This window comes from Heliangelus exortis, chromosome Z (genome assembly GCF_036169615.1).
Source record: "Heliangelus exortis chromosome Z, bHelExo1.hap1, whole genome shotgun sequence".
Classification (NCBI taxonomy): domain Eukaryota; kingdom Metazoa; phylum Chordata; class Aves; order Apodiformes; family Trochilidae; genus Heliangelus; species Heliangelus exortis.
In genome coordinates this window covers 62,494,982-62,520,591 of record NC_092454.1, presented here as the reverse complement: position 1 = coordinate 62,520,591, position 25,610 = coordinate 62,494,982, and the positions used below count along the sequence as shown (strand labels likewise).

At 41.7% G+C, this 25,610-nt stretch overlaps 1 protein-coding gene across 1 annotated transcript; it reads left to right on the top strand.

The window, feature by feature from the left end:
* Window positions 1–6,664: 6,664 nt before the first annotated feature.
* Window positions 6,665–7,972, top strand: LOC139790190 (E3 ubiquitin-protein ligase Topors-like). The gene is made up of 2 exons (XM_071731682.1): window positions 6,665–6,808; window positions 7,001–7,972. Exon 2 carries the CDS (start codon window positions 7,088–7,090, stop codon window positions 7,970–7,972), a length of 885 nt encoding a protein of 294 aa, XP_071587783.1. The 5' UTR covers window positions 6,665–6,808; window positions 7,001–7,087.
* Window positions 7,973–25,610: the final 17,638 nt, after the last annotated feature.

The following is a 25,610-nucleotide window of genomic DNA, read 5'->3' as shown; positions in this document are numbered from 1 at the left end:
TACTCAGTAAAGAATTATTTTCCATGACATTTTTATTGCTGGCTACACTGAAGACTGAAGAATAGCCAGTATTAAAAATTAATTATATATAGCAACAATCAAGCATTTCCTTGTTAGAATACTGACAGACAACATGACTGCACAAGTGTCTATCTTCAGTGTATTTCTCCAAGTAGGAGCCTCAATTCAAATGGATCTGAGATTACAAATTTTAAAGAGAGGACATGAAGATTTCCATGAAAAGATCTTGTAAATTAGTGGATTTGCCGTACTCATGAGAATAAAAAATGCATGATGTCAGTCAAAGAGTAACTGGTGAAAAAACAAGCAGGTAACACAAATAAACATCAAATTGCACACACTGATAAAGCTCACAAGTGTGGAACATTTTCACAGATTCTACTTCTCTTGCTTGCAGGCCAGAAAAGGTAGGGTGGTCCCTCCAAGTTCACATTTATCCCTTGTTTATGACTTACCTGCTTAAAGTATGGGATCAGTTTACAAACAGCTAAAGGAATCAGGCTAACTGAGGTCAGTGGTAGCAGTATTTTGGTTAAATCCTGGTCTTACGGGATTTGTTCAAATCTTACAGAGCAAATAGCAAAATAGGTTTGTTTCTTCATTAATATACTGGTAATGGACAGTCAATATGAAGAATATAGGAGAGTACAACAAAAAACTAGCATTTTAGGTAGTTAGTGTTAAAGGAGCTTGGCAGTTAAATGGAGAGAGAGAATCAGTGTATGAACAAACCACACATGAAATTATTGAAAAATGTTATAATTTTAGTAATCCTTGGGGACCTAACGTAAACGTAAATGTAAACTTTTTGGTTTTTATCTGAAGAGCAGGCATTTCTTAGATACAATTTTCTGTATTCTCTTTTTGCAGAAAGAGACGGAAACAAGTTTTGGTTTCCTCCCACTATGAGCTCTACTGACTGCTGAGATGAATGGACATGACTCGATAAACCAGATAAAAAAAGGGGGGGAGGGGGGAATTGGTTCAAAGACACCCTTTAGAAATGTCAGGGACTTTTGCACCTGGGGGTCAGCAAACTTCATGGGATTCTTTGTCAGGTCAGTAGATGGGGCTCTCAGCGCCCTTTAACAGAGAGTCCCCCACAACAAGCACCCGTCACTTCTTTTTGTGGTAACGTATGTGCCTTTCTGGTAGAGCTTCACTGCACTGTATGTGTTCATGACTGTCTAGACACCTTAAAGCAGCAAATCTGTTGTTGGCACTAGTGTTGGGGGATAGGAGATGGGATTTGGTCTTGTTTTTGTGGGTAACCAGGATCCAAGGTGTCTCAGTATCAGTGGTGTCTGATAAGTATTATAATTTTGCACCTATCTGCCTATATCCAACTCAGCTACACTAATGCTGCAGAGAATTTCTGTTTCTTGTGATTCAGCTACCTGATGCAACATGTCCTGGTGGCAGGAGGGTAGGAGAACCTTTGTTTCCTGTGAAGTCTCCAACCCCTGCTATTGCCTCAGGGATGTTAGGATGTGGCTCCACCAATCAATCTCCCTCTCACACTCTCCGATACTCCTTAGCTTTTCTACGTCCTCTTTAAGCTCTGCAACCATGCTGAGATCATCATTCACCTGGTTGCACCTCACACAGGCAGCCTGTGAAGACCAAGATGGGGAGCAGAATGAAGCCCCCATAGTCCGGGAGGAAATGATAAGTGCCCTGTCGTGCTGCATTGATGTGCACAATCTATGGGACCAGATGGGATCTACCTGAAGGTACTAAAGGAGCTGGCAGAAGTGCTCACCAAGCCACCCTGCATTATTTATCAGCAGTCCTGGCAAACTGGGGATATTCCAGTTGATTGGAAACTGACAAATGCAACACTCATCCACAAGAAGGGCCAAAAGGATGATCCAGGGAACTATAGACCTGTCAGTTTGACCTCAGTGACAGGAAAGGTTATGGAGCAGGAGATATTGAGTACCATCACATGGTACATGCAAGACAATGAGGTGATCAGGTCCAGTCAGCATGGGCTTATGAAAGGCAGGTCCTGTCTGACTGACCTGATCTCCTCCTACAACAAGCTGACTCACCTAGTGAATGAGGGAAGAGCTGTGGTCATTGTCTATCTGGACTTCAGCAAAGTTTTTAACACTGTCTCTCACAGGATTCTTCTTCAGAAACTTATGGCACTTGGCTTGGATTAATATACCCTGCATTGGATAAAAAATTGGTTGGATGGTGAGGCTGAAAGGGTCGTAGTGAATGGATATAAATCTGGCTGGTGAGAAGTCAAAAGTGGTGTACCCCAGGGCTGGGGGGTGGTTTCCCCTGGGCTGGGCCCTGTTCTCTTTAATATCTTCATTAATGATTTGGATGAGGGATTGAGTGTACCCTCAGTAAATTTGCAGATGACCCCAAACTAGGTGGCTGTGTCAATCTGCTGGAGGGTAGGGAAGCCTTACAGTGGGACCTGGACAGGTTGGACCAATGGGCCAAGGTTAACTGTATGAGGTTTAACAAGGCCAAATGCCAGGTCTTACACCTGGGTCATAACAACCCCATGGTAAGCTACAGACTTGGGGAAGTGTGGTTAGAGAGCTGTGAGTTGAAAAGGAACCTGGGGGTGTTGGTTGACAGTCAACTTAATATGAGTCAGCAATGTGTGCAGGTGACCAAGAAGACCAATGGCATCCTGGCTTGTATTAGGATGTACCAAGCTAATAATTATTAAGAACTTAACTGATAACTAATTACTCTGAGCTAATTCCATAAAAAACAAGCAAACACACAAGAAAAAAAAAACCAACCAACCAAAAAAAAACCCTAGAATTGGTTATATTTATAATTTATCTTAACATTTTGAAATGGTGGAAAAAAAATCAAAAGAATGCATTGCTTTGTAGGGAGAGAGTGGGAAGGATGTTATCTCTTTTCACTTAAAAACATGCAGAGGGGGAGGATATGAGCACAGATTTCTTTACTTCAAAGGCTTTCCAAGTGCTCTTGCCTAAATGACACTTTCCTGCATTGTATGGGTTATACTGTAGGGATCAATTAAAATATTATTAATGATAAATTGCTGCAGGGAAACTGGAAGTGTGAACATGCATGGCCTCATTTCTTGATGCATCTACTCATATGATTTACTGAGCAGATAGATTTAAAAAGTGGAAAATTTAGGCATGATTTCTCAGTATATGTAAATGTACATGCAAAAAATTAAAAGGGTTACTTTGAGCAGGACATTACAAGAATGTGGTTTCATCTGCTGTCTACCTTTGTGCATCCATCTCCGTTGCATGAACTAAGGGTCTTGGCTCTCACAAATGTAGCAAAAACTCCAGAAGGTGACAGAACCCTTGGTTGTGCTGAAGACTTGGGCATATGAAACTGTGTTTCCCACTGACCAAAAGAAGTTTGATGTAGACAATATTTCTGGATACTGCAGTGCTACCTGGCCTGGACAACATAATCAGTTGCTTAAAACAGGCTGCTATCTGTTTCTGGATAAAGCCAATCAGAGATTAGTATCATCTCTGTCTTGAAGCTTCATTAAACCCCTTTGTGGAAGCACAAACAGTTCCTGAAAATACACACTGTACAGTTAAACATAAAGTTAGTTGTGGAGGTCATGATTCAAAAATAGAGCTACCAGTGGCTACAGGGCCTATGGTGATGAACCAAGACTACAGATTGGAAGCAACTGGCACTTTACAAGGAATATTTAGGAGCTAAGAAAGATAAAATGCAAAGATATATAGTGCAAAGATATCATTCTGCATTGGAGATTCTTGTTCTCTTGGACTTCTTGCTCATTTTGTCATTGCTTGTTATTTAGCAAATAAGATTCATTCTCTCATATAAGATTTTAGACCACTCTCTAAACTGACAATACTACAATATTTTGATAGCAAGCAGAGATGTGTCTCTCAATTTCAAACAAGGCACACCACCTTGTAAACTACCAAAGATGGTGGTTCATACACTAAAACAGGGAGGCTTCCAACTGATTATTTTTTATCACCACACTCAATGTCAGTCAAAACATGACTGACACTGAAGAATAGTGCTTCCTGGTACAGCAATGCAATATTTCACTAAGTCAATTAAGACAGCAAATCAAGGTAACAAAATTACCAAATTCATATTTAAAATGCTTCCTTAAAATATTACTCACCATTAGCAGGATTAATTTTTCACCTGCTATCCTCTTCAGACTTTATGTTTTTTTTTTTAATACACTAAAACATTTTAGTCCTAAAAACATTTTTAGGAGCAATAAACTACTCAAATAAACCTAGCCCATAAACTACTCAGGCAACAAGAAAAACACCAAACTGAGTCACTGCTTAGAAACCAATCACTAAAATTCCATAACTAATAGTCTGTAAATGGAAGAATAACACATTCTTCAAATTTTTCATTACCTTGATCTGTAACAAATGGCAGTACTTCTGAAGAAAAGTTTTATTGGCAGAATTAGAGTTTAACCCAAAAAGCAAAACACTGCATACTGCAAAACAGGTACATAATTTTTTCCTCTTTGTATTAAATTTCTCTTTTAGGCCCCAGTGTCTTGATCACTACTGTTTGATGAATCAGCTTTCCTGTTAACTAGAGGTGCAGAGCCATCATCTAATGAAAACACTCTGCATTTTATGACTCCCTAGACTGTAGTTCTGCATATTAAAATAGAATTTCAATCTCAGTGTAAGAAATAAAATCAAATTTAGCATCTGTGGTTTGAACAGAACAGATAAAAATGCAGCTCATTTAATTTCAACAATATTTTTTATTGTTAGACAGTATAAAAAAAGTCCCTGAATGTAATTTTAAAATGCCTGTAAATTAGAAATAAATTGGTAGAAATCAGCACAATTGTTCAGTACACAGACTACTTTCATTTAACATAAAAATTTGACGGTAAAGAATTGTAAGTCCTATTTAAAAATATTAGAGCTCCTATTTTACTACCTAATACATACTGCTTATAACAAAGAATAGATATTAAGTGAATGGAGTTATCAATCTCTTTGAGTTTCTTAACACTTTTCAGTGAAAAAGTTAATATTTTGTTAGTATCTCACAGCAGTGCTTTAGCTTTTCTAAAGCTACTGTACATGAAGGACACAAAGTTTACCAGCAAGTACTGAAAATGATGAAATTTTAAGGGACAACTGAGTCCTAATACAGCCAAAGACACTCATCCTTTAACAAAGTGACACAGGAAAAGAAATATCAAACACTAATATTAAGGCAAAACATCGTCTTGAAGGCACCATGCATCCAGTCTACTGCATAATACTGTATTACTGTTTGTCTGAGGTGCCTTTCCTCCTTTCCCTGTAAGTCAAGAAAAACTCTCTCTTCCCTTCCCCTTCCTCCCTGCCCTCCCTTTTCCTTTCCATCTCCTGCTCTGTCTCCCTCTCTGTCCTTTTTTTCCTTTTCCTTTTCCTTAAAGTCCTTCCTTGTTTTTCCTGTCTCTTCTTTTGTACTCTATTTTCAAGTGACCCTCCTGGAGAACTTCATTTACTGTATTACTAAATGTACTAAGGTCATAATTATTAATTACTGAATTTATAACTAAATACTCTGGGATAATTCCATAAGAACATGGAGAAAAGACCTTGAATTAACTTATTATGAATTTTATAAACACGGTCTAGTAAAAAGACAGTGACAGAAAGAATTCATTTATGAAGGTCAACCATCTTCCTAAATGGCTGCCCTACTGTGCACACAAGTACTCAAAAGGCTTTCACAGGTTATGTGACAGACATGTTGCACCAGTTGTCATTTGACTTCCCTCCATTGAGGGAAGCAGCAATGTTGGAGGGTGGTCTCAATTCTTCATATATGGGACCAGGGAAAAACTGATACTGCCAGAAAGGTACCCTAACATGTCACTGATACCTAAATTTCTCTTCAGATGTTGAGAGGCAATGGGCACTGAGTGTACTGAGAGACGATTTATTTTGATATAAGAAAAAAATGCAGGGAGAACAACCATTCACTGAAATAATCTCCCCAGGGACATCCTCTGTCATTTGAAAATTCAAGACAAAACTGGACAGGACACTAGATAATAATCTCTAGGCTCCCTTTCCCATTAAAGATTGATCCACATGATCTTTGGAGGTCCCTTTTGTCCTGGGCTGGATAGTTCCATGACTACATCTTCCAGGGCTCCTGGGGATGTTACATGGTGGGGTAAGACCCACTGGCCAGCCAGCAGTGAGGGACTGTGGGCAGTCTGTAGGACTTAGACTTGCAGGCTCCAAGGGAGGCACAAGGTCTCACCAGGGAGGTACCTGGAGAAGTCTGCCATGGCCAGATTACCAGACTGACACGGAGCATGACATGGCTGAGGCCTTGGTGTCTTGTGTGAGACATTGATGCCAATCGGGAAATGAAAAGGGAGGGAATGGAAAGTAGCACTGTGTGCGGGGGCACATGTGTGCGGGGGCACACCGGGCGCATCGCTGCCCAGGACAGCAGTTCCAGGGCTGATGGGACACTGTGACATCACCACGTGGCGAGTGGTAACGTCACCGAGGGACAGACTGTGACCTCACGTCCCTGGCTGCTTATCTTGGGGCAGCAGCAGAGCCTGGCTCAGTCTGGCTCCTGACTGCTCTCTGACCGAGCGTCCGTGCGAGGTCTGGAGTCTTGAGCCAGGCTTCTTGTGGTGCTGGTGCTGCTGGTGCTTTGGGAGCTGCTGTTGGCAGCTCTGGGTGCCCGAGCCAGAGCCATCCTTTGTATTTCCCCGGCCCTGCCTGGTTCAGGCAGCCGGGCACTGCGCAGTGTGCTTGCAGCAGCAGAGGTGAGCTGTGTGGGGAAACGTCCTCCTGGGGCAGCCCTGGGCTCAGGGAGCTGCCGGCCCCCACAGCCCGAGCCTGGCCCCTGCGCTGGGGAAACCACGGGCGCCGGGAGGGTGTCCTTCCCCAGGGACCTGGGCATGTCTACCTCCCCTCCCCGGGACACCAAGTGACCCTGCTCTCTCTCCCTCTTGCAGCACACAACACCCGCAGCTGCAGCACCTGCCAGAGGGAGCAGCTGCTCATCCTCAGCGCTCGCCAGCCCACCACAGCGTGCAGGGAGCATGGCCAATGAGAGCCGCTGGTGCTGCCCCATCTGCTACAGCCACGAGGAGGGCATTGCCTCCCTGTCACCCTGCAGGCACCAATTTTGCCTGGGCTGTGCACTGCGCTGGACACAGCTGAAGAAAAGCTGCCCCCTCTGCAGGGCAGAGACGACGTCCATCAGGTTCTCTGAGCGCTCAGATGATGACTTTCTGATGTTCAGCGCTTCAGACCCTACAGAGCCCTGGGCTGAAGATGAGGAGGATGAGCAGGTGGCTGCAGAGCCAGTGCCCAGGCCTCTGGTGGGTGGCTTCCCCCCTGAGGTCTGGGCAGCCTTTTTCAGAAGTCACCCATTTCACTTCAGGCCCCTGATGCCGTGGCTTCAAAGGGAGCTTAGGGTGATCTTCAGAGGTGCATGGTGGACGATGCATGTGGTTGAGGTCGCCATTATGGGCTGCTTGTGCAGCTATGGGCTGGACGAGGAGCTACTGCTGGAGGACCTAAGTGCCAGGAACTATATGACAGGAAACACAGAGACATTTGTGCGCCAGCTCATTGAAACAGCATCACAAGTGTGCATCAGGGACCTCCAGCGGCACCTGGCACAGCAAAACCCTGCAACCACACCCAGCTCTACCAACAGCTCTAACACCACCCCCAGCTCCACCTCCAGCCCATTCCTGCAGAGCAGGAGCAGCTCCAGGAGGAGCCAGAGGTGGCAGTGGCAGGTCCCTCTGGACAGGGTGGCAGCTGCAGCCCCTCTCCTCCCAGCTGGGTCAGGGAACACTCACCCGGGGGGTCCCAGCACCCCCCAGAGAGGAGAGCCCTGCACCCCCAGGACTCTCCCCAGCCCCACAAGAGGCCATGCCACCATCAGCCCTAGGGGGGCACCCCAGGACTCATGAAGCAGGGGATAAAGAGGGCCTGGAGGCTCTCATTTGTTGCCTCCACCTTCCTGTTAAAGAAAATAAAATTGTACAGATAACTAGAGGAGTATGGGCGCTACTAATGGTGTGGGTGATGTTGGTGTTATTCCCTGGGCTGCCCTTGGTGCTGTGGCCACCTTCCCCCTCTGGTGTCTGCTGCCAGCAGTAATGAATTTCAACTGCTACTGTGCATACCGTGTATTTTCTCCTTTGGTGTGATTCTGGACTTGGTTCTGTCCATTTGTGCCATGAGAGGTTTAAGGGCCTTGGTTAATATTCAAGGACCACTTTGTCTGAGCTCAAGACCAATGCATCCCAATGGGAAGGAAATCAAGAGGAAATCAAGAAAGGGAACTAGGAGACCATTATGGTTGGACAGGTAACTGCTAGGTAAACTCAAATGGAAGAACAGCATCTATAGACCATGGAAAGAAGGCTGGCCACTTGGGAGGAATACAAGATTGTTGTCTGAGGATGCAAAGAGGCAACTAGGAAAGCTAAAGCTTCCTTGGAATTAAACATAAGAGAGGTAAAGACAACAGGAAGGGCTTCTTCAAATACATAAAACTAACTACTAAAGTTAATGTAGGCTCACTGGTGAGTGAGGAGGATGCCCTGGTGATAGAGGATAAACAGCAGGTGGAATTGCTGAACACCTGCTTTGCCTCTGTGCATCCTACTGGAGGATGTCTTCAGGAAACACAGACCCGTAAGGCCACAGAGGAAGTCAGGGTAAAGGACAGGTTTGCCTTTGTTGATAAGAACTGGGTTAAGGATCAGTTAATGTGGCTGGAAATCCATAAATCCATGGGTCCTGATGGAATGCACCCACAGGTGCTGAGGGAACTGGTGGATGTCACTGCTAGGCCTCTCTCCAGCATCTTTGGTAAGTCATTGGGAACAGCAGAGGTGCCTGAGAACTGGAGGAAAGCAAGTGTCCCTCCAGTCTTCAAGGCAAGAAACTTGCCTTGAGTAACTACAAACCAGTCAGCCTTACCTCCATCCCTGGTAAGGTAATGGAACAACTCATTCTTGGTGCTGTCTCCAGGCACATCAAGGACAAGAGGCGTATCAGGAGCAGCCAACATGGCTTTACTAAAGGCAAGTTTGCTGATGACACAAAACTAGGAGGAGTGATTGACACCCCAGAAGGCTGTGATGCCATTCAGAGGGACCTGGATAGGCTGGAGAGTTGGGCAGGGAGAAATTTAATGAATTACAAGAGCAAGTGTAAAGTCTTGCATCTGGGAAAGAACAACCCCAGGTACCAGTATAGGCTGGGGACTGAGCTGTTGGAGAGCAGCACAGGGGAAAGGGACCTGGGGGTGCTGGTGGATGGAAGGATGACCATGAGCCAACAATGTGTCCTTGTGGCCAAGAAGGCCAATGGCATCCTGGGGTGCATTAGAAGAGGGGTGGGTAGGAGGTTGACAGAGGTTCTCCTCCCCCTTTACTCTGCCCTGGTGAGGTCACATCTGGAATATTGTGTCCAGTTCTGGGCCCCTCCATTCAAGGACAGGGAGCTGCTTGAAAGAGTCCAGTGCAGAGTAAGCAAGATGATTAAGAGAGTGGAACCTTTCCCTTAGGAGGAAAGACTGAGGGAGCTGGGGCTCTTCTGCTTGGAGAATGGGGGGGTGACCACATCAGTGTTTATAAATATGTAACGGGCCAGTGCTTTTCTCAAGGGTGACTAATAATAGGACAAGAGGAAACTGTTATAAACTGGAGCATAGGCAGTTCCAAATAATTTTTTCACTGTGAGGGTGACAGAGCACTGGAAGAGGCTGCCCAGCTTGTGGAGTTTCCTTTCCTGGAGATATTCAGAGCCCACCTGGATGCATTCCTGTGTGAATTTCATATTACTGGCATTTTGCAGGGCACAAAAATCAACAGTCTCTGCAGTGGAGAGCTTAAAAGGTAAAGCTGTGAAGCACCAATAGGCACTCATTTGCAACAACGGGAAAAGAGCCTGTGACACAACTTTCTGTGCCAACAAGCTTGACAACTTCAAGCTAAAGCACAACGCATAAGTAAGGATTCATGGGCCCAGCTGGAAGAGGGTTTGAGCACCCACAGTTCATACTGAGATCACTGGGAGCTGCAGGGCTAAAGCAGCTAGCTAGAGTGGGCCATTAGCTTCCATGAGAGTAAAACCAGCAGAAGAGTTATTATTTATCTGACAGGGGTGCCATTGGAACGGTGTAATTAAGGTACAGCAAAGGAAATACAGCTCAGCAAAGTGAGTGTGGCTCTTCTGTTTGGGTTGTGGTTGTTATTATTACTACTATTACTATTATATTATTAATTTTTTATTGCTACTGCATACACTGTATTAGTCTGCGTAAAAGGAGTGTAATTGCAAACTTGGCTTCTCAAGGGATGTTGCTAAATTGGTTCCCTTCCCTTTGCTTTGTAAGTTCACTGTCATTTTTGAGTTTTACAGAGGTCTGTTATCTTTGGACAGGTTAATGTACATGCTTTTTCACCTGCTGCTGAACTCAGCTCTACAAGGAACAATCTGCATCACTGTCTGTTTGCTGTCACATTTCATTTCTCCTAATAATGTTTTCCCATTAGAAACTTTCCAAAGAAGTCCTGGGAATTCAGTAACAAAAGAGGAAGAAAATGCTGCTACAAAGCATTAGAACAAAATCTGCTTTTTAAATGTTCTGTGTCCTTCAATTATTTGTCTTATTGAGAATAGCTATATAGTGAAGTGATATTTTCTGTAACAGAGCCCAATGTTGCAAGGAACAGATGGTTCTCTTGAAAACCCAGAAAATAAGCCATTAAAAACACTGGAAAAAGTACACAGAAGGCTCATATTCTAATAAGCCGAAATGTCTATGATCTAAATAGTATATAAACTTCTTACAGGAAACTTTGGGTGCCTCAGAACATTAAGATTAATTCTTCATTTTTATAAGCTAAAAATATTTAGAAATAAGTCAATAAAAGTAATGATAAAAAAACCAAACACACACAAAAATTGTAATCAAGCCTTCCTTCAGAGATAACCTTTCATTGAGCATCTGTGTTCATAAGAGATTAGCCTTTAAACACATTTCTATGCCATTGTCTCATTTTTCTGCTGCTTTCTCCTATAATAATGTGTATTTGTCTGCCCTAGTTACTGCTTGCACTGATATTGTTAATCCAGAGCCAAGGTTAATGTAGTGCTAAGGAACATTACAAATTCAGAGGCTACTTTTATGAGCAAGAGTCATAACAGGAATCACAGGATTAAATTTTATGTGATATAAAAGGTTTCATGATGTGGTTCTGTCCCTGAAAGATGTGGGATGCCATTAAGTGTGCCACAGTGCCAGAAATCCGCAGATTTATCCAGTTCTGTTGGCTGTATGATATAAAACATGAGTTTCTAAATAAATATAAATGACAAAGTAATCTCTGATAGGAAAGAAAGACCAGAGGGACCGAAAAAGCCCACATTAATCTATCAGAGATAGAGGGACACATGTAAGAGGTATACTGCTTCAGATTTCTGTCTGTATTCAGAGCTAAGCAGATCCTGAGCAGTTTCTCATCTCAAAAGGTACTATTTTATAAACGTTCTAACTCAAATCAGCCTTATTCTACAGCTGTACACCCTCCCCTTCTGTTCTTAACTCCCTTTTCAGTGTACCTGCTCACTCTTGATTATGCTTTCAAAGCATAATCAAGAAGCAGCTTGGCAGAGCACTAGCCAAATTCGTATGACATCTTCCGTTACACCATTGCTTGGTTCTGGTTCTTTATAATGAAAATTACCCTGGCATATACATATAACCAAAATCTCACAGCGTGTGACATGGTGTCACAGATTAGCAGCTTGGGCAGACTGAAAACCAGAGGGCTGAATTGTTCTCCTAAAGAGAACGCAAAGCAGTTCTCCCTCCTCCCAAGGGAGGATGAAAGACGAAGGGGAAACTTAAAAGACGTAAATTAAACCTGGACCAGGTTTACTAGGACAGGGGGAAGGCAGTAACACAGGGTATAAGGCACAAATATACAAATGTATATACAACCCGATCTCGATGCTGGTAGGGATAGGTGCCTGAGGACCCCTTGAGCCAGGGCCGACTCCGGAGAGGGCTCCAGGGCTCTTCCCATTCCCGATGGATGTGGATTCTGAAGGGCAGGTGGCAGCGGGCGGTGAAGGAGCGCAGAGGAACAGCAGCGCGGAGCGGGCGGAGGGAGGAGGGGCTGGGGTCTGATGAGCTTGAGAGAGAATGGGCAGGGGATGGGAGGGAATAGAACTGTGTTCTTAAAAACATCCTTCTTAGTTCCTCGTACTCAAACACACAGCCACACTACTTGCCATTACTGCTGCAAGCGGGAAAAGAGCCAGGAGGCACAGTGCTCTGCGAGGAAATAGCTTATCTCGGGGAAGAACAACATTATCTCTTACAGTGCAGGATTACTTGGCAGCTTAAGTCATGGATAAGGGCTAGTGGCAGGCCCTAGCTCCACTGAAATCCAAGTAGGATTAAACTCTGTAGAGAAACTCTTGGGTGGACAGAAGTTGAGGGAAAAGTTACTTCCCCATGGGGAAATGAAATAGAGGATTCCAACCAAAGACATTCTGTGATTCTGTGATTAAGTTAGCAGGGTATAGGAGCAAGCAGAAAAACATGAAGAATAAAAATCTGAAAAAGTTGGGGAAAATTATTGGGTTAGAGACGATTTGTGAGTAGGAGACAGGTTAGAACTAAAGCAGTTTGGATGCAGAAGCCCAAAATGTTTAAGTTCTGACACACTTCCTATAAAGGATGGGGCATCTCTTACCTGGAGACAAGGAAAAGAATAAATTAATTTCTCCACCTTTCCCTTTTCAGCAAAATACTAACAATAAAGTTTGATTTGTTCAGTAAACATTCCCTGAAGAAGTTGTACAAAGTGAGAGTGCCACAGCTCAGATTTAGTAAAACCTGTTACACAAATGAACAACATGAATCCAGAGAAGCTACAGTTTAACTGGGTATGTCAGTCAGTTATCCTGATCAGTCAATACTAGGCACTTCTAAACACTGTCTCCTTTGAAACAAACTGATGTTATATATGTTATAACACAGCACCATACCTGCTATTGATGCTGAATATTGATTGGCTGCACTGGTGCTTAACACTGTGCTGTGTCTGACAGCATAATATTGTGTCACCTAAACATCTCTGATCTATAGTCATGATTATTTATTGTCATGATTATTTGCTTCGATAGTAATACTGGGAAATTGCCATAGCTCTTATAAAACAGTATGGTCTCTAAAATGTGAAAATTTTCTCATAGTGGATATTTTTGCAGCTCATAATGGCACTTGGGTAGCAACTTCTATAGTTAACTGGAAATAGCCTCTAGATCACACTCCTTAACACTTACGTGTAACTTCAGTCACCCTGATATTCACTGGAAGCCCACACAGCCGGGCAAATTCAATCCAAAAGGCTCCTGCAGTGCATCGATGGTAACTTTCTGATGCAGCTAATTGAAGAAGCAACAAGGAGAGGTCCTTGTATTAACAAATAAAGAAGGTCTCCTTAGGGACATTGAGGTTGGGAGCAGCCTTGGTGACAGTGACCGTGACATAATGGAGTTTAGTATTTTACAAGGAAGAAGAAGGCCAGCAAGTAGGATTACAACCTTGGACTTCTGCAGGGCTAATTTTGTACTCTTTAAGGATCTATTTGCATGCATCCCATGGGCTAAGACTCTGGAAGGAAAGAGAGCTCAAGAAAGTTGATTAGTTTTTAAATACCACTTCCTTCAAGCCCAAGATAGGTGCATTCCTTTGATTAAAAAAACAGGTAGAGGTGGTAACAGATCTGCAGGGATCAGCAAGGAGCTTCTGAATAAAGTCTTGTGAAAGAAATTCATGGCTCATGGAAGAAGGCACTGGTCACATGGGACAATGTGATATATGATGTTAATGAATTTGTATTCCTAACCAGTAAATTCAGAATTAAACTAAGAAGAAAGTGAGTATGGGGCTAGACAAAGCAATATACTGCAATTTCAATTTCATTAATTAATTAAACCATTAACAGAATATAGAGTCTCGGTCATTTTTAACAGACAACAACAGGGATGTTGTCAGAGAATGTAGGAAGACAACAAGAAAGGCCAAAGCTGTCTTAGAATTAAAACTGGCAAAGGAAGTAAAAGGAAAACAGAAGAGCTTCTGTAGATACATCAGTGGTAAGAGTAGGGAAAATGTGGACCCACTGCTGAATGGGTGGGAGCCCTGATAAGAGAGAATGCAGAGAAGGTAGAGGTGCTGAATACCTTCTTTGCATCAGTCTTTACTCCTGAGACCAACCCTTGTGATCTCCAGACTCTGGACAAAAGAGAGAAAGCCTGGAGGAGGGAACACTCCCCATTGGTGAATGAAGTCTGGATTAGAGATGGGTTATGCAAATTGAATATACACAGTTCCATGGGCCCTGATGGGATGCACCCAAGGGTGTTGAGACATTGGCTGATGTTATCACCCTACCACTCTTCATTTTGAGAGATCACAGCAAACAGGAGAGGTGCCTGAGGACTGGAGGAAAGCCAATGTCACTGAAGTCTTCAAAAAGGGCAAGAAGGAAGATCCAGGCAACTACAGACCAGTCAGTCTCACCTCCATCCCCTCAAAAATGATGGAGCAGCTCATTCTGGAGGTCATCTCTAAGCGGATGGAGAAGAAGGTGGTTACTGGTAAGTAGTCAGCATGGATTTACCAAGGGAAAATCATGCTTGAATAATGTGATGGCCTTCTATGGTGCTGTGACTGAATGGGTAGATGCAGGGACACCAGTGGATGTGGTCTACCTTGACCTGAGCAAGGCTTTTGACACAGTCTCCCATAACATCCTCATGAGCAAGCTCAGGAAATGTGGGATAGAAGAACGGACAGTGAGATGGATTAAGAACTGGCTACACCATAGAGCCCAGAGAGTGGTGACCAGTGGTGCAGAGTCCAGCTGGAGACCTGTGACTGGTGGGGTTCCTCAGGGACCAGTGCTGGGTTCAGTCCTGTTCAACATCTTTATCAATGACCTTGGTGATGGCACAGAGTGTCTTCTCAGCAAGTTTGCTGATGACACAAAGCTGGGAGGAGTGGCTGACACCCCAGAAAGCTGTGCTGCCATTCAGCAAAATTTGGACAGAATGGAGAGCTGGGAGAAGAGGCCCTATTTGTAAGGAGAACAAGAAGTGTTATGGGTGTAGATAAACACTGAAGCAAGTTGGCGAGAAGGGTTGTGAATTATTCCATTCTGGAGGTGTTTATCACTTCACCAGGCAAGTCATCAACAACCCTGCTTTCTGCAAGGGGTTGGACTAGGTGACATTCAGAGGTTCCTGCTGCCTTGAATTTTTCTAGGTGATTCTTTCATTCTAAATATTTGCATTGCATGCATTGAGAGATAAGGTATATTCAAGGGTTTCTGTGCAGTTTCTTTACATTTTTGGTAAATTTTATCACTGCTCATGGCTTTACAAACCAACAAATTTTCATTTTTCAGGTTTCCTTAGAACATACCATGAAGCTATCTTGCAATTATATGTATAGAATGCTTTATAATTTAAACCACAAGATCTTTCCAATAATGAGATTCCTTCATCAATTAGACTTCAAGCTGCTTCCTTGACAGACCGTGTGTCAAGTGGACTGTACAATCCATATATTCTGTCCTTAGCCACAAACTAGTGATTCATTAGAATTCAATTTTTTTTTTTCAGCCAAGAAGAGATTAGGAGATCAATCAGTGACATGCGAGTGTGTCTGAAGAAATAAGTGAAAAGTTTGTCAAAATGTCACATTCATAGCACCATTATGCAATTATGTAAAATGTAGTATATGCTATGTAAGATTACTTTTCTCATTGTAATATAACAAACATTTATCCTGTGGGATGTATTCCCAGAGTGAATTCAATGGAAAGACTGCATTGAAATTTAACATAGTCTTGATTCTTTTTTTCTAGTGCATTTTCGCTGTGGTTTTTTTAAAACTTTATATAATACTTAGGGTTTAAATATAATGAGAAACTGCTTCCTGACTGAACCTTAGTGTCTGACAGGTTTTATTTGCATATGAAACAAAAAGTGATAAAGTTGTAACCTTTTGTTACCCAAAATCATGTCTGTGCTAATTTAGTTGTGGAAATCAAAAGTGGGATAACAAGGATAGCTTCCTAGCATAGCGATTTATAGATGTGGTAACTTCTGTTTCTCACACAAGTAGCCCAGATGGGAGAGGGAGGTAGTACCATTTCCTCCAAACCACTTATCCATAAAATGCTGAGTTTACATACATTTTTAAATGTTACCATGTGAATAATATTCCTGTGCACATATTCTTAGTTTACAGGCACTTGCCATATGGTGTTCCCACAATTCAGTCTTATTTCCATTATTTATTTATTTATTTATTTATTTATTTTTAACATCAAGTGCACGTGCTTGTGTCAGTTTCTCCCCATTAAATACTGCTCTTAATTTATCTCTCAGTTCTCTCAGTTCATGTAATCACTTCTTCCTTATATATGCCTAGTGAAGGAAGTGAGTTCTCAAGGGTGCAACATCTTAGGCAGGGAACAGACTTTACTTCCCTCTGTCCATGTTAAAGAGTACTAATGTGATTCTCTGTAGCTGTGCTTCCTAGCAAAAAAACTGAGAATTTACAGTCCTCCAACTTTCTCAGCTAAGGGGTTCTTCAAGGCTTTCAAGAGCTGACCTTGCAAAGGACTGTGTTCTTTCAATGCACTTCGTTTTAGAAGAGAGCTTACCTGCTTTCTCAGTCTGATGCAGATACTAATAAAAGGGTTTCCATGGATACTGACATCAAGAGGAAATGAAAGAGGGCTGTCCTTCTTTTTGACCCATTGGAGTTCCTCACTGTTGCTATGGCAAACCTTACAGATGTCCCTGGTATTGTTTTGCATAATTTGATTTTAAATCCACAGTGTGGGCAAAAGTTGGGATGCCTAAATACTTCCAGGTAGAACAAGTGAAAATTCATGATTGACAACAGAATTAGGAGGTTTCTCAAACTTCTGGATAATTTATGAAACAAATAGATTATCATACTAAGTACCTTTCTCAGGGGTCTCCGCCAAAGCCACAAGCAAAAGTTCAAGAGAGGATGAATCTTGGCACCTTTTGAAGTGCTCTCATAGTAATTATTAATTCATTTAAAATTACATTTTGTCATTTTATACCAGCTATCCCACATGGTAAAAAGTAATTATCACATTGTAATTTGAAGTGAAGAACTACTTCTTGGAGTTTCCTCATTGTGGACCTGGATCAAGGACCAGCTAAAAAGAAGTACCACAGCTGACCTGACTGGGATTTGGACCAACTTGCAAATCCCAACTTAGATTTACATTATAAATGGGTACTAAATTTTCAACATTTGAATATCAAATAATAGCATTTAGTGTTGCTTAGACTTTATCAATTTTATCTTTTGACCAGGAAGATTTTTCCAAATGTGCCTGCATTTTATAAAAAGTTTCTTTAAAAAAATTAAATACTTTTTCCCTACCTTCTCCGAAATACACGCTGCAAAATAAAACAACCCACCCCCTAAGATCCACAGAACTTTCAAGTGGCTTAGGCGTTCTTCACTAGCAGTTTAGCTTTATTGCCAGTGTCCCAACATTTGGAGATAGGTGTAGGATGTTCTGCCATGAAGACGGAGTTGAAAATTGGTAGAAGAAATAACTGTAGGGGCACACCGGTCAAAAAAGGGTCTGACCTCCCCAGTAATGCATTATTTTACCATTTTATGTCACCTAGATTAATCTGTTTGCTTGAGTCTTCTGTTTGTATGTTTTATTGTTTTATTTCCCATCCTGGTCATGAAGGGCACATTTATTGTTTAGTAAGCAGAATCAGGGTGGTTGGAGTTTACATAGTCAATAGCAGTCAAACACTAAGGTCAGTGTCTATCACATCTTGGAAAAATTGGGGTTAGAGCGGGTGAAATGATCATTCCGTTTTGGTTTTATGGCTCTAATAAAAAGCCACAGAATCCCTGACCCCTGCTGCCACTCATGTCCTGCTCTAATAGCAATGTATAACCTTCGACACTCAATTAAAACAGAAAATAAGGCAAAGAAGAGACCAGTATGCAAGTCTGCCCAAGCTGAGCCGTTGCAAAAATGTCTAAGAAGGCTTTCAGAAAAGGAGGAGGCAGTCAGGAGAGCAGAAGGTAAAGGGAAATGGATGGAGGAAAACAAAGGAAACAAAAGGAGAAGTCAGAAAGAGAAAGGGTGAAAAAAAGAAGGGGGAAAAAGCCTTCTGCATTTGTATGTTAGGTGACCTTGAGCTCTTAAGTGCATTAGAACATTCTGCTAGATTCACAGTGTCTCTCTACTGAAAGCACAAGTCTGTCTTCCTGCCTGCCTGAGTGGGACATTGTAGACACTTTTGGTTTTAGAATGTAGTACACAGCCCTTTTTTTGCTAGTTTTGCTATATAAATGAAAAATAAATAAGATTATTATTTCCATCTGGTACATGTCTGCAAGGGGAAAGCAAGAGAAGAGCAATTTGATTTTGAAAGCTAACCCCAAGTAACATTGTGAGCAATATGGGATCAGCTAAGAGAAATTGTTTCCAGATTTGTCTGGTACCTGCCACTGGAGCTCCCAGAAAAGGAACCCCTGCTACTTGTTCTGACTTGAGGGAATAGGTTTTTCCTAGGAATATAAGAACTTTACCAATCTTCAGTGGAGTTATAGAGAATTTACAGCAACCATACTTGGTTGCAACTACTTGCATTAAGCCATGGAAGGCAACCTCACTAATTCCAAAATCACCAAATTCTGGATGAGTTACAGTAGTGGTTTCAGAAATGTTTTCAAACTTGATTGAAATAACTCAACTAATGAACCATATGGCATGACTCCAGCTCAGCTTTTTCCAGGGGTTAGCAGGTCTCATTGTTTGAAAATGCATGCTTAATTTCTATTTGTATTTTTCAAGCTTCAGTTTTTAATTTCTGAACTGAGATTTTTCCAGTAAATTATTTCTCAGTTTGCTGAACAAAAATCAAGGGAAAAAAGGTCAGCTTGTTATTGACAGAAAGGGAGACTTTTGTTTACCTTAAAAACTGCTGAAATTAAAACTAGTTAGATTAGTTTTCAGATAGTTTAGAGATTCTTTGAAAGGTGTTTGGCAGTGAAATGTACATTGGCCAGAACTAATGACTGTACCACCATATTCTGCAATAAAAAAAAAAATCCAATTGAAATGACAGTTTGAATTTTTAGGAAAGAAACTAGACTGAATTAAAATATGTCAACGTTTCTGGTAACTTTTTGGGGTGAAAGAAGATTTTCCACCATCAAAGATATTACCACATCTCTTCCCACCATACTTTTTTTAGTATGAGATGAGTGTTGTATATTGCTGAAGATCTATTGCTTTTTCTAACCAAGGCAGCAAAGCTGTAGAAGCATCACTAAAGACTATTTCAGTGGAGCTAAAAATTGAATTTGCAGCATCAGCATATCCTAGTTGTGACTTACTGTAGGCATACAAACCAATATGCAAGCAACTGGTGGCAAGTTTGATTTATGGATTTCTTTAACCTAACCATAAACTAAGAAAAAATTCTCCTACAATATGGCCAGATTGTTAGTGCCTTTCTAGTCATTCTGTTCTTGGAATTCCTTCAAGTTTTGCATCTAGATAGGATCATGCAATACTTTTTTCTACCCCTGGAATTACATCTGAGCACACTAATGTATTGCTACATATTTTTCAGCAAATGAAAAATAATTCTATAGATGGGTAATTAAACAAAAGAAACAAGATCAGTAATGTTTCCTTTGGCCTCAAAGCTTCATAATGTATCAATTCAGGGGTACACCTTAAATTAGGAGGCTTCCTTCCATAAATTCATGCCAGACTTCAAGCACACACTTAAGTGCTTCCCAGCATTTTGGGAATTGAAGAGTTATTTCTGGAGTGGTTTTAAAAAAAAAAAATTCCTTGCTGTGCAAGGAAGAAGGGTGACAGGTTCCAGTAACTTCAACAGAGGTCAGTGGAAATTACATTCCAGCCATCTCAGTTTAAAATGGTCTGCAACTATTAGAGTATTCCTTTCTTACTCCTTTTTTTCCTCTTTTTTTATGTTTCCCCACAAGAGATGCAAAGCCAAAATCTTCAGCCCCTACAGTTCCTTTCTGTGTGGTGCTAAGTCGCTGACTACAAATGATGTTCTACATCTATTTCTCACCACAGCTATCAAAAATTGATGAAATGAATGAAAAGTAGTTGTTCAGATTAAATCAGCTAACAATAATTCACATGTTTCATTTGCCAGAAACACTTCTTTCACAAGGGAAAGCTGGAATGGACCTCTAACTTTACAGCTTTAAACTGGGAAAAAAAAAAAGTTGCAATTCCTTTAGTGAAGCAAGGGCTCTGGTCTAAAAGGCTTTCTATTTGAATGGAAGACTAGGAAGAAATATGGACAAAAAGCATGCTGACTACTCTGTGTTTTGAGGACCCCAAGTAAATTAGTCCTTTTTGTTTTCAGGATGAAGCAGTTAAACTTAAGTTTATAGAAATAATAGAATAGAAAGTTCTTCACATGTGAAGGTAACAAATTAAGTCATTATGGACCACTTCTACACAGATAATAATCTGTGTTAGGATGTTTTCTGTCTGACACCACAATGCAAACATAACTGCAGATTTCTGTCTACAGGTAAGAGAGGTGAGAAACTTCCTAATAAATTTCAAAGTATGGGTACTTTTAAATACTCTTAAATCTCTCCCTTTTGACTGCGTATATTAAAGAGACTAAAAAGTCAAATGGTGCCAACCATTCAGCTTTCTTCTGATGAAAGTTTTTCTGATGAAAGTTTCTGATGAAAGTTTTCTTCTGGATGTTTTTTTTTTCCCCGTGGTTTTATTAAATATTTGTAAATCAGAGTCAATGGCAGCAAACCAGTGAATATGCTTATTCAGACAGAAGCACATCTTCTTCTAAGTTTGGAATACATCTGGAGATGCTTTCTCTAAAGCCTTGCAGAGTGGTTCTCAGGCCTTGCTCTGTTTACCTTTCCCATCACTGACATGAAGCACACTGAAGTCTATGCAATGCTTTCCATTGACCTCCCACCCACAGCTTTGACTGGGCTGCCAGTGGAAATAGCCTCATTTTGCAAGGGGTGATGTGATCATTTTGGGAAACATCCGTATATAATACTGGCAATCATTGTATTTTGTCTAAAATCTGCCTTCCTCTTTATGTGGAACAGGCAAAGAACAGGCTCCTTTGAGTTTCCCTTACTTATTGCAGATACAGTTAAAATTATTCTGACCTGCATTACCTATTACCTATTCTACATTCAAGAGTGAAAATTGAAGGTAAAACTAGAAATACTGTATCACTTTAATTCTCATGCCATTGGAACCCTTAGCAACAGCCTTGACTACAGCTAACAAAAAGGGGAGGGAGATTATCTATTAATCTTATGTAATTTATAATCCAAATGAGATGTTGTTTTTATAATGTATTAAATCATGCATCACCAGAGCCAGCTGTCATCCCAATGAGCAATTGATACAATAAATCAGTGAGAAAAACTGATAGAGTATTACTCAGAAGAGAATGATGTCCGTGTGAAAACCAGTACTGCAAAAGAAGTCCAAAAAAAAAATCAAAAGGCAACAAAAAACTGTGGCCTGGAACTGCATTTCCTACCACCAGGTAAATTAAGGCAAGAAACTACAGTCAACTGCTAATATCAAGACCTTAAAAAGAACTCTTATTAAAGCAAATAAAATTTTACCTCTAAACAGGATCAGGCTTGAAGCATCCTCTGAGTTACAATTTCTGTCATCAAAGAACCACCTGTGGAGTGTTATTTCACACAGCTTGAAAGTTAAACCCCAAGTGGATGGTTCAAAGTCTGGTTGAAGTTATTTTTGTTTGGGTTATACTCATCATTCAGAAATAAAAAGCTGAAAGAGAACAGAGGAAGGAGTTCTGACATGCCATACCATTTTGCTTTGAAACTTCCAGGCATAACATAACATTTTATTTTGAAATATTTTGAGTGGTATATTAAATATTGTAACACAAAATGTGCCTTTGAACTTAATAGGAATAAAAGGGGAAGAAGGAAGTGGGAACATTTGGAGTTACAGTGTTGTGTGAGGGAGCACTGCTTTCCTGGAAATGGATGAACAGTAGTGAATGAATCTCAGGTTTTGCTTTGCTGCCATGCATGGCTTTGGTTTTAAATTGTCTTTATGTCAAACCATGAGCTTTCTCACTTTTACCTCTCTGATTCTCTCTTCCATCCCACTGTGTGGGGGGAAGAGTTTGAGTGAGTGGCCATGGATGCTTAGTTGCCTGCTGGGGTTAAACCATGACACCACTCTAAAAAGAAAATGTTTTCAATCAATACTTTTTGTGTTAATTTTTTGCTTCAATTCGCTTTGGAAGCTTAAGAAGTGGGAATTTTACCAATCTGATCTCAGATGATCAAAGATCTGTTTTCTCTTGTCAGTACAGAGCAAACCTTTGTACATAAATAGAGAGATGAATGGATGGATTGCATATCTACGACAAACACAGCTGTTGGAGAAGTTTCCATAAAATTAGTCTTTTCTTTGCAAGTATTGTGGCTCATGCAGCCAAGTGAGGAATGAAATGCTTAATCTGCTCTGCATCCACCAAAAGCAATACCCCAGCAGCCCCAGCAGATCAAACCACCTGTTAAGCTGTTGGGAACTACTGGCTGCATTTTACTCTGACTATAGGAAATGAGCCTCATTGTCTTCAACAGGTGCAAAAAAAAAAAAGCTTTGCAAAATCCTATATCTTTGAGGATCACAATTAGTAGCTTTGTTGAAGATCTCTAAAAAATATAGCTAACACAAATGATAGACTCCAGTTGAGGTATTTTTTTCTGGATTATTGTTAAAACATAAAAATAAAAGCGCTACTTACATCTAAGTAGTACAAAACACTTACTGGCTTTGAGAAGTTTCACTCCTACTATCTAATTAAAAAGGAATGCAGTTTTAGTTATAATATTGATCTCACCTCTTTGCCAGAGTGCAGCTAACTTAATTATTTCTAATCATGTGATTAGTATAGCCAGGCTAATTTGAAAAGAACATTCTACAAAGGCAAGCTGCTATGGAAAGCTATGTCTCTGCTCTTACTAAGACCAACAGGTCGGCAAAGGGACAATATGAAATAAAGATTAATCAATTGTGATGTTTGCCTGTGATCTGCAAACAGGCTGTCATGATTTAGGTCCAGCCATCCACAGAGACCACTCCTCTCCCCTCCCCACAGTGGGATGGAGAGGAGAAAATATACAAGTGGCTTGTGGGCTGAGACAAGGAGAGAGAGGGTTCACCTGGTAATGATGATCACAGGCAACAAAGACTTGATTAGGAGGAAAAAAAAAGACATTTTAGTTTGTCACCAATCAAAACAGCACAGGACAAACAGAAAATTAGATCTTATAAATATCTTCTGCCTATAACTCCGTTCTTCCCAGGCTCAGTTTCACTCCTGATTTCTCTCCCTCCTTCCTTCCAGCAGCATGGGGTGGGGGGGGGGGGGGGAGAGAGGGGTGGCTGTCAAGTTGTCACATGTTGTCGTCTCCACTGTTTATTCCTCCTCAGAGGGGAGGACTGTTCCTCAGCTCCAGAGTCTGGTCCCTCCCATGGGAGACAGTCCTCCATTAACCTTTCCAACACAGGTTCTTCCCATGGGCTGCAGTTCTTCAAGAACTGCTCCAATGGATCCAGTGGAGGTTCCTCTCATGGGAGAGAGTCCTTCACAAACTCCTCTCACATGAGTCCCTCCCACCAGGTGCAGTCCTTCGGGAATGAATTGCTCAAGCACAGGCTTCCCACAGTCATGGCCTTCTTTGGGCACAGTCATCTCCTGTAGCATGGTATCCTCCAGGGCTGCAGGTCTACATCTGCTCCACCAGGATCCTTCACAGACTGCAGGTCCACATCTGCTCCATCGTGATCCTCCAGGGCTGCAGGTCCACATCTGCTACACCAGGTTCAGCTCCCCCAGGCTGCAGGGGCACAGCCTCCTCCTCACCACAGGTGTGCAGAGGAATCTCTGTTCCAGAACCTCCTCCCCCACCATTCTCACTGATTTGGCGTCTGCATTGCTCTCACCTACTCCTCTCCTCTCACCTGCACACATTTTAGTAGTTTTCATTTCCCCTTCTTAAATGTAACTCTCAGAGACACCATCACTGATGGGCTTGGCCTGGACCAGAGGTGAGGCTGACTTTGCTGCTGGGGAACATTCATCAGCTTCTCACAGCAGATGCCCTGTGGCCCTCCCCACCACACTGACCCAGCACACAGATTTAAACCCTGGTGGTATTTTTCCACAGAGCTGCTTTCTAGCAGGTCAGACCCTAACCTGCACAGGTCCTTGGGGTTGTTCCTCCTGAGGTGCAGTACCCTACAGTCGTGCTTACTGACCCTCATGCAGTTTCTCCCTGCCCAATCCTGCAGCTTGCCCAGGTCACACTGGATGGCAGCACAGCCCTCTGATGTGTCAGCCACCCCTCAAAGTTTTGTTTCATCAGAACTCGCTGAGGGTGCAGTCTTTCCCTTCGTCCAGGTCACTGATGAATATATTGAAGAGGACTGAACTCAGTACTGATCCCTCGGGAACACCGCTTGTCACCAGCCTCCAGCTAGACTCTCTGCCACTATTGACAACCCTCTGAGCTCTGTTTCTGAGCCAGATTACAATCCATGCCACGTTCCATTCATCTCACCTACACTTCCCAAGCATGCCTATGAGGATGTGGGAGATGGTGTCAAGCCTTGCTAAAGTCAATACAGACAATATCCACTGCTCTCCCCTTGTCTATCCATCCAATCGTGCCATTTCACTGACAATCCTCATCCTAAGACAAGATCACACAATATGGGATTCAAGACAGGACCTTTCACAATTATCCTCTAATCTTTCATCACTGATGAAAATAGTCTCTATTAACTGAAATTTTTAAAATAAACTTGAGGTATGCAGTTTACACTAAAAAGAGCCAAGAAAGCATTGCTATGTTGAAAGAAGGGATAAAAGGAGTGAAATCAGTTTCTGGTATTAATTAAAAGATAATACTCACAGTGGAATGGGCCACAAATAATTATCACTTGAGATTACACAGTCAAAAAGGCCAATTAAAGCATCAAATATAGCTAATGAGAATTCTTAATGGATAATTTTTCATGCTCTTGGATTAATGCTGTGTTTTATCCTCAGTTCATCACACATACAGAATTATTTAGTCTGCTGCCTATGTTTACTGAACAAGAACTGTCTCACACAGAGAACATGCTTTGAAGAGAAAAGATGCCTGTGTGGCCAGAGAGGAAGCTTGCATTTTGCTTTATCAAATATTGCAAAGAGTGTGGGAAAAACAAGCCCAAGAACTTGCTTCTTCTCTCTGTTATGTCTGTGAAAATTAGGACACAAGATCTATTATATTTCTGTGGTTATTGCAACAGAAAATAAATGTCAGTGAGAAGGTACAGACGAAGACTCCACTAGTCACCTCTATACCTAGCATACATTTCTCCCTCATTTTCATTTTGACATATC

What these genes read in the sequence shown, in the direction of transcription:
- LOC139790190 (XM_071731682.1), top strand. Translation starts at nt 7,088, where the DNA reads ATGGCCAATGAGAGCCGCTGGTGCTGCCCCATCTGCTACAGCCACGAG.